Source organism: Coturnix japonica, chromosome 9, assembly GCF_001577835.2.
Source record: "Coturnix japonica isolate 7356 chromosome 9, Coturnix japonica 2.1, whole genome shotgun sequence".
In the NCBI taxonomy this organism is placed as follows: Eukaryota; Metazoa; Chordata; class Aves; order Galliformes; family Phasianidae; genus Coturnix; species Coturnix japonica.
The window spans coordinates 13,364,649-13,373,775 of record NC_029524.1 but is presented as its reverse complement, the minus strand read 5'-3'; the positions used below and the strand labels follow the sequence as shown (position 1 = coordinate 13,373,775).

Here is a 9,127-nt window from a genome sequence, read left to right as displayed (position 1 = left end):
CAGCCCCTCACATCAAAGCCCCCCTCCCCACTTATCTCTGACTCCAAAGCAAAGAACTTAAGTGGGACAGAAAGAAAAAGGGGTAGAAATAAAACCAACCAAAGAAGGAGCAAACAAACACAAAGCAGCGTTTTGGGAGGCAGCCGGGTTAGGACAACTCAGCAAAATAAAATCCCGTTTATTGTTGGACAACATCGTTTCACACATACAGCAAACAGGCCAAAATGAAAAAAAAAGAGAGAAAAAAAAAATAAAAAAAAAAAAAAAAAAACAAAAAAAAAACCCCAAAATAATCAAAACAACTTCGTGGACAGGAAAAAAAATAATAATAAACAAAAGAAAACCCCCCTTTTTTTGTGTCTCTTTGGCCTTTGCCACCTCATACAAACCACAACCTATGGTACAGCTAAAGTACATACACAAAAAAAAGTTACTGGAATGCTCAGAATAAGATTGTAAGGTTTTTTTTTTCTTTTTTTCTTATTTTTTTTTGCATTTTTTGTCTTTTTTTTTCTTTTTTTTACAAGGGTTTTTTTTTCTTTTTTTTTATTCTCTTTTTTTTTTTTGAGATAATGGTTTTGTTTTTGGGCCTGGTCACACCACGGAGTAAAGTCAAGAAAGATAAAGGTTAACAAGAGATATACACTTCAAAGCCCCCCTTTTGGTCAAGCCGAGATCACTTAAAAATGGCGGACCTCCTAACAATATGTACAAAAATATAAAATGTAAATAAAAAATACAAACAAATTCTCCTTTAAAGTACTTTTAAGAAAGAAAGCAGGGCCTTGAAGTTTTGGTGCTTGGGGAGGGGGGCGGGATGGGGGTCTGTGGGGGATATAATGGGGTGGGGTTGGGGTTTTTAAGGGGGTTTTTTCTCTCTCCCCCGTGAACGGGCGAATCGTTTCTATGCTCGTTGAGTGGCAGCGCCGCAACGGGGGGGTGGGATGGGGATCACTCTACTTGGTGAGGATGACCACGGCGGAGGGGGGGGAGGAAGGGGCTGTGTGTGTAGGGAGGGTGGGAGGTGAGGGCTGGGGGGTCCCAGGGGTGCAGAGGACGCGCTGGCCTTTTTTTGTTGGTTTGTTTTTGTTTTTTTCCTCCTTATTTAAAAAAAATAATTATAATTTTGCTGCCTAGTCGTCTTCATCGGTTTTCTGCTTCTTGGGATCGACGTCGTCGTCCTAAAGGGAAAGGAAAACTGTGAGGGAAAGGGGACACCACCGGGGCGGGCAGATGTAAGCCTAGAGCCCCCTCTACTTCTGTAGGCCTAAAGTCCCCTCCAAAGGGGGGATAAGGGAGCAATGTGGACACTGTCTACAGCACAAAGCATCCAGCTCCCTGCTAAAAGACAGGAGCAACCCATCCCATCACCAGGACCCAAGCTGGGATGAGCACAGCGGGCTCAGACACTCTGCTAACCAGGGCAGTGAGTAAATGGAACCAGGCCATATCCCACAGGGACGCTGCTCAGAGGCAATGCAAGTGTATGGGCAGGGCTGGGGTCCCAGAGCCCAACCTGATACCTCCCGTCCCACTGGCACAACTGTGTGTGTTGGCACAGCCAGGCTGTGTTCATACCTCGTCATCCTCAGCTGCCCGTTTGCCTGTGGCTCCCTCAGCTTCATCGTCTTCATCACCATCCTCTTCCTCACCTGCACAAGAGGAGAGGAAGGTGAGCTCCTCCCAACACCTGACATCTCCTCAGTGGCACCCAGGGAAATGGGGAGTTCTGGGGGCAGCTCCAGCCAACCTGACCCATGGGCAGAGGGGAAGGGGCGCTCACTGCATCCAGCCTGGCTCACACTGTGTGATAACAGACAGCAGGAAAATCCACTTGGTGCTCAAGCACTGAGCAAATAAATAAATGCAACTCAGAAAAAGGAAACTCTTTCTAGTGGCTGCCCTGCCTGACTGTTCCACATTACTTCTGCTTCCCTTTGCAGCGATTAGTCCGTCTTTAATGAGTTAAGAGAGCCAGAACGTATTAGTTCTGAGTCAGAACACTTTCTAATTATCCGAACGGCAAACAAATGCTCCCACCTTATCTGCAGCTCGGGAAAGGATGAGCGGAGCTCTGGGCTTTGACCCACTTTGAGCTCAAATAGGCCAGTGGATCAGAGCGACAGCCACAGCCTTTGGGTGGCTGCGGGGCATCAGAGGCGAGACTGGAGGTGCTGGAAGAAGAGCCACCACTCGGTGCCTTCAAGTCTCTTGCGTAACGTGAGACCCTACTAAAACTTGCAGCGTTAAGGCCTGTAAGCTGGCTTTAAAACGCCACACGAGCCACACGTACGGGCAGCTGGGGGGGATTAAGGTCAGCCCATCCTCCTTTCCACTCTCCTCTACTCGGCATATGCTCAGCCATCACAGCCCATGCTGTGGGAAGGGCCCAGATTAGCTCCCAGCAATGGATCAGCACCCTGCAGCCAGCACCGCAGCGGGTCAGGTGACAACACCAAGCTGATTGGGAGCATTTTTAGTTCTTTGAGCAGCTTTGAGCAAAGCAAATAATGAGATGGGACCAGAAGGGTGAGGGAAATAAAAGTATCCCCTCCAGCTCCCCTCTGCTGTCAAAAACCTGGGCTGCAGATTGTCCACAAGTGGTGGAAATACGCTGATACAAGCTGTGCTCGCTGCTGTTACATCTGCCTCCCACAGCTTTCAGGTGCAGCTCTGGGCAGGGATCACCCAAGGGCAGCGGGACTGGAAGGACAGAACATGCACGGGATTGTGGCGAGGTGTTGGTACAACAGGAGCACGCCAAGGCTGCGTGATGTGGGGGAGCAGGGCCAGCACTGCGGGACGGCAGCTCCCCGCGCTCATTGCAGCAGTATCCAAGCAACATTCCAACCCCACACATGCACGTGCTGCTCTCCTGGCCGCAGGGGGCACTTGTATTCAAAGCAGGGGTGGCAGTGGATGGGTCGGGATCACACTGATCTGTTCTCAAGGATCTAAACTTTGGGTGTGAGCAGTGCCACCACTGTAGTCAACCAGTTCCCCAATGGACATCGGGCTGTCTGACTGCTCTGACAGAGCCTTCCCCATTATGCTCTACCCAAAGAGATGCTGGCAGAGCGTTCATTACTTTTTCCAGCCCCATCTGCCTGGTTCTCTCTCCCAAAACTACCAGGTTACTAGGTCAGCACTTAACCGAAAAATTCACAGGGGATTAACCCAGTAACAGCTCATCGAGAGCCTCCAGCTCATTCCAGCGGAACAAGAATGGTTTCCTCCCAGCTTTAATGGGTGATAAAAATAAACAATGTTATTCATCCAAGCAGATCTTGGGGGAAAAAAAAAAATACTAAGCGGGGAGGGTGAGATGTGATTGGGCAAAGTCAGTGCTGGACTCATGGTCACTGCTGCCAAAAACCTATTCCAGGAAGGGTCGGGTCAGGGAAACCCAGGACAGGGGACCAGGGTCGGATCAAAGCCTGCTTGCTGCCTCCGGAGGGAAGAGCCACAGGTTCCTCTGCTGCTTGCACAGCACTCAGCTGGGTGAGCTCACTGCATCAGCCCCCACGCACGGTGCTCAGTGAGGGCGGTGGGCTGTGCTATGTGCCGCAAGGCAAAGCCTGCCTGGCTGCCTGCACCCTGCCCCACTCACGTTCTCGACAGCCACTGCCATCACAAGAGTCAAGGGCAGCTTTTACTCCTCACACGAAGGGCTAATGCGCTTACAGAGCACGGCAGCGGCACGGCGCTGTCTGGCTGGAGCAGGGAGGAAGGGACCTGCCCTCAACCTGCTGGAAGGGATTCAAGGCTGACTTCACTCCCTGGAGCTGGCAGCCCTGAGCTGCTGAGCCGCCCCACCGCTGCCACAAGGAGGAGATGCTGCTTTCAGCTCCTGCGGCTCCCCAGGGTCTGGCCAGAGGGCTGGGGCAAGGGGAACAAGGAAAGTTACCATCACCCTCTTCCTCCTCGTCTTCTTCCTCACCACCTTCCTCTTCCTCTTCATCTACTTCGTTATCAGCCTCCTGCTCTCCATTTTCCTCGTTCTCCTTGGCAAGACAAAACATCACTTAGAAAACGCACTGGGAAAGGGAGAAGGGGGAAGAGATGTTCAGCAGAAGCACGCATCCCCACCTTTCCTTCCTAAAGCACAGCACCAGCCCACGGGAGCCCCAGGCGCGCGCCTCGCTTCCTGCCTGCCCCCACACGACACAGGCAGCCCGGGCATGAAGGATCAGGTCTGTAGTAACTCGAGGCTGCAGCTTTGAGGCCAAGACAAAGTCTGCAGAGGCTCTTGGGACACATTAAAACGAGCAGAGTGAGTTTCCCATAGCACATTACAAATAGGAAACCAATTGGTTTACTTATACGCAACGTGTTTCCCCATTCAACTGATTGTTACAGTGTAAACAGCAGAGTAGTTTTTATCCCTCTTTCTCTAGTGCCTAGAAAGGAGGAAGCGCTGGACACAATCCAGCACGGCTTATGGGGAAAGGATCGACACATCCAAGCTCCAACCTTCCTTTCTGCACGCAGAGCAACTGCTGCAGGCTAAGACTCTGTTCAATCTGAGCCCCAAAGGCTCTGCACAGCACAGGGGCGGCCTCTGGAGGATCAACCCCCCTCTCAGACTGGGACGAGCTCGTAGCAAAAGCAAGAAGGGGAAGGAGAACAAAAAGTCACTGAAGCGAGGGCTGCCTCCCCCTGCAGACCCAGCCATACTCACAGCGTTGCCGTTGGCCGGGGCATCTCTGCCATTTTCTGTTTCCTCAACAACTTCCTTCTTCTCTTTTAGATCCTGGAAGGAGCAGAAAAGCAGAGTCACCCCAAGTCCAGAAGCTGGGCCAGAAAAGCTGCAGATCAGGTGTGAAAGATGCGGTCCAAGAGCACCCAGGAACTTGATTCTCTTCACACCCATTTGCCCTGTCATTTGGTTGCCACGTTCTGGCTCCTTCTTGGCAATGTGTGAGAGTGGGGGTGAATTCCAATCCGAGCTCACCCATCTAAGAAGAGACGGCTGCATTTCACCTCCGAGCTCCTGAACTGCCTGCATGCACTGAACAGCAGCACTGCAGGCAGATCCCCCATCCCAGCACAGTCCACACAAGCTCCTGCCATGCAGCAAAGAGCCGTCAGCCCCACTGAACACAGGCTCCACCGCCCCAGGGCTGCAAGCGGCCACGGCTGCTCGGTGCTTTCACAGCAGGAGAAAATCCCAGAGACTCATTAGCAGAGGCTGCGCTCTCTGCCCTGCCTGGGGAACATCGCTCAGCACGCATTATATGCAATGCCTGCGCTTTGGAGAGGAGGGCTCTGGGCTCCGGGATCCATCTCGCAGCACTCAGTCTAACAGGATGGGGCGGGGGAAGCAGCCTATTTTTGTATCACTCCGGAGCCGTCCCCGCTGACTTTGGTTTAAGCCTCCGCCACGAGCAGAGCGAGAGCTGGTGCGCTTTAGCTATTGATCACTGTCAAAACGTCATGCCAAGTCGCTTGGCAAACAGGCTGCGAGGATCCAACTTGATGTTCCCGCATAAAGAACACTTGGATTTAACACTGGCATCCTCGGCGTGCATCCTCCTCCCCTTCTGTTCCTCCATCAGCCAACACGAGATCCTCCAGCACAGGCGCTGCCCAGCCAAGGGAAGCAGAGGGACCGCACGGAGCTGGAGGTGCTGGCAGCCTGCTGCTCATTGCACACACGGGGCTGTGGGAGGGATGAGGTTCCCCGCAGCCACGGGGCACTTTCACTGCTGCCCAACTGCTGGCACTTCTGCCTGGGAGCACGGTGCCATGGAGGGGCTCACAGCACCCAGGGATGAACACAGGCAAAAGCACAGAGGCTGCTGCTCACAGGGGCAGCCCTCACCCACCCTACGTGCCACCTCTGAAGCCAGCTCTGTGCTTAATAGAGCAGCAGCCCAACAGCTGGAACGGCCACAGAACAGCCACGGAACAGCCTCCTGCTGCCTCTGAGCACCGTGCAAAGCACCTAAGCTGCCTCCTCTGCACAGCCAAGACACACTGTGAGCCTTCAAACTCCATTCCTTGCTGCTGGAGGTTGATCACAGCCAACAGACCTCACCTACAGCCATCAGTACCTACCAGGCAGCCCAACGCCAGAACACAACACTCCCAAAGCCAATTGTGGCACAGCTCAGCTCCCACAGCTCACTGTGCACCAACACTTCACAGGGGGATTGACACCTCCTCAGTCTACAACCCTGACCCTTCCCAGCCCCATACCCACAGCGTGCCAAGCCAGGATGGCTGCATAACAACACCGCAGCTTCTCCCATTCCCCACGCCAAGCCAACACGAGCAGCACAGCACACACAGGACCCAGCACAGCAGCAACAGAGCTGTCATTACAGGTGTGTCATGGCACTCAATGCAGGGCCGCACTCACACCCCGCCTGCCACTCAATGCAGGCCGCACTCACACCCCGGCTTGCACTCAATGCAGGGCCTGCACTCACACACCCGCTGCACTCAATGCAGGGCCGCACTCACACCCCGCTGCACTCAATGCAGGGCCGCACTCACACCCCGCTGCACTCAATGCAGGGCCGCACTCACACCCCGCCGTGCTCTATCTATCCACGTGTTCCTCCTCCCGCCGCCAGGGGGCGCTGTTCCCGCCACGCGCCCGGCCGCCTTTCAAACCGCGCGCCACTCTCCTCGTCCTCTCATTGGCCGCCCGCCAACGCGCCGGCTCGGCGCCTCGAGGCCAGCTGGGAAATGTAGTCCCGTGCGGACTGCAATTCCCATGGTGCATCGCGGGCGGTGCCGCACGTGGTGTCGCCCCGCTGCTCGCTGTTGCCGGGGGCGGCGCTGGGCTCCGAGCCGAGCGGGTGGGGCGGGACCCCCCGACCGCAACCAGGGGCTGAGAGCGGCACCGGGACGGGAACGACGGGGGGTCACCTTGTATTGCGACCCCACGGAATGAAACGGGCTGAACGCGGCCAACCCCCGCTCCGGTAAAGGGCAGGGGAAGGTGAACGGCGGGATCAGCCCGTGGGAGTGTTGGATACAGGAGGTGGGGGGAGCCCGGCGGGGGGAGCGGAGCGGGGGCGGCACCGAGCGGGAAACAGAAGTGAAATCCAAATGCGGCCAACGAGGGGTTCAACGGCGACAAACAGCGACAAACAGCAGCACGGCGCAGCAACGAGATGTGCCCCGCTCCGCTCACAGCGCCGATACTGCCCCCGGGACCGGGAGCACCGAACACATCCACCCACCCATCTATGTATCCATCCATCCATCCCCCGCCGCCTTTCCACGCCCGCAGCCGGATCCCCTCGTCTTCCCCCCGGCACAGCACAGCACAACACAGCCCGGCTGTGCTCAGGGCGCGCTGCCCGCTGCGAAACGCGGCCCGGGCCCAACGCGCCCCCGGGGACCGGCCGCACACAAAGGCGGGCGGCGGGATCGCGGCGGGGCCCCGCGGGATCGTCTGCCCCCAGCCCCGCACTACCAGCACCGAGCAGCTCCCAGCAGCCCCCAATGGCTCCTAACAGCCCCCAATGGCTCCCAGCAGCCCGACTATCCCCATATCCCCACGCACCGAACACCCCGCCCGCCTCATTTTCGTCCCAACTCCACACGCAGCGCTCACCCCCATCGCCATCCTACGGGGACCCACCGCACTCGGTGTCATCACCCCCATCCCACCCCCCCATTAACCCCCCCCCCCAGCAGCCCCGTTCCGTGCCGTCCATGGACACACACACGGTGCCGCCGTTCGGTCCGGCCGCAGCACGTTTCCCGCACGCGGGAGACAAAGGAACGCGGGCAGCACCGCGCGGCGCCACAGCGCGGGGGCGGGAAGGAAGTCGATAGGAACAAGGAGCACAACGGCAGCTCCAATCACCCCGCTAAATACGGAATTAATGGGGGAAATAAAGGCGCGGAGCGGCACGGCACCGAACTGCGGCGGGAATTAAAGGTGGAGACGGAGCGGTGCGATGCGCGCGTTGCACACTCACCTTGGCGCAGATCTCGGCGCTGGTGTCCACGGCCGTGTCGGACATGGCGGGGCGCGGGCAGAGCGTGCGGGCAGAACAATGCCAAGATGGCTTTGCGGACCCAGTGGGGACTCACGCGGCGCCACGGCCCCTCTTATAGAGCCGGGGGCGGCGCGCGCGCTGCCCCGCTCCTCTCCCATTGGCCGCGCGCTCCGCGGCCGCTCGCTCCCATTGGCCGCCGAGCAAACAATGGGCACGGCCGCTTAAAGCGGCAGGATCCCGCCGCCGCTCGCCACTCACTGCGGCGATGAGTTGGAGCGCGGGCTCAGCGTGGGCGAGGCGCACAGTGCGGCCCCGCCCCTCACGGCCCCCAGCGCCGCCCCCTGCCCGCCCCGCCCCGCGCCGTGTGAGGCGGGACGAGCTGCCCCCCGCTTCTCCATCCCCTCCCCCCACCGATCTCAGCTCCATCCCCCGCCGCAGCGCCGCCCGAATGGCGGAACTGAATAATAGGAGTGAAAAATAAGAATACAGGCGGGTGGGAGCGGCGCTGCACCCCCCACCCGGACACACACAGCGCCCTCACACGGCTCTGACCGGGCTCGGGGTCACCGGCTCCGTGTGGTAACACACAAGCGCCGTGTGGTAACGGGCCGTGTGTGTCTGTGTGTGTGTGTGTGTGTGTGTGGTAGTGTCGTACCCCGGGGCTGACGCAGAAATGGGGGATTCCCGGCCATTCGCTTATTTTAGTACCAAAAAGCAAATAATCTCCCCGCCATATCTCTCTCCCCTCACGTTCTCTCCCACTTTGGGCCGCCCCGGGCCCTGTCTCTCTCCCCATTACACAGTTCTATGTCTCTCTCCCCCATTACACAGTTCTGTTTCTCTGCCCATCGCTGCCCCCCGCTCCCGCTCGTAATAACGGGGCGCTGACTGAGGGAGCTCTGCCACACTCAAGATGGCGCCGGCAGCTCATCGAGGAGCAATCCCACGGCTCCGCAGCTCTTCGAGAGCCGCTCAGCCGCCAATTACAGCCCCGTGTGTACGGAGGAGACACGGCTCAGCGTTATGAGGTGCGGACGGTGCGAAAGAAGGGGGGAAAGGGGGAAAAAGAGCCCTTTAGGACGGAGCGGCGTTTCTGCCACACTCAAGATGGCCGCCAACAGATGGCGAGGCTCTGTCCTCGGAGGGCGGGATATAGCGTTTGC

The 9,127-nt window shown here is 57.4% G+C and overlaps 1 protein-coding gene across 4 annotated transcripts; it reads right to left on the bottom strand.

The window, feature by feature from the left end:
• Window positions 1–126: 126 nt before the first annotated feature.
• On the bottom strand, window positions 127–8,076 carry PTMA (prothymosin alpha). 4 transcript variants are annotated; one of them, XM_015871726.1, is made up of 5 exons: window positions 7,944–8,076; window positions 4,682–4,753; window positions 3,908–4,004; window positions 1,579–1,652; window positions 127–1,181 (listed from the first exon to the last, which is right to left on the bottom strand). In XM_015871726.1, exons 1-5 carry the CDS (start codon window positions 7,986–7,988, stop codon window positions 1,134–1,136), a joined length of 336 nt encoding a protein of 111 aa, XP_015727212.1. In that variant the 5' UTR covers window positions 7,989–8,076; the 3' UTR covers window positions 127–1,133. The 4 variants fall into 4 exon arrangements, with proteins under 4 accessions (XP_015727212.1, XP_015727214.1, XP_015727213.1 ...); XM_015871728.1 differs by having other exon boundaries at window positions 3,914–4,004; XM_015871727.1 differs by having other exon boundaries at window positions 3,908–4,001.
• Between the last annotated feature and the right edge of the window lie 1,051 nt (window positions 8,077–9,127).

Bases quoted from the DNA above. Each gene is read 5' to 3' on its own strand.
- PTMA (XM_015871726.1), bottom strand. From the start codon at position 7,988: ATGTCCGACACGGCCGTGGACACCAGCGCCGAGATCTGCGCCAAG. The intron at 4,754-7,943 runs GTGAGTGTGCAA...TGCTCCTTCCAG, and splicing joins GCGCCGAGATCTGCGCCAAG to GATCTAAAAGAGAAGAAGGA. The intron at 1,653-3,907 runs GTAACTTTCCTT...CCTCTTGTGCAG, and splicing joins CGAGGAGGAAGAGGGTGATG to GTGAGGAAGAGGATGGTGAT.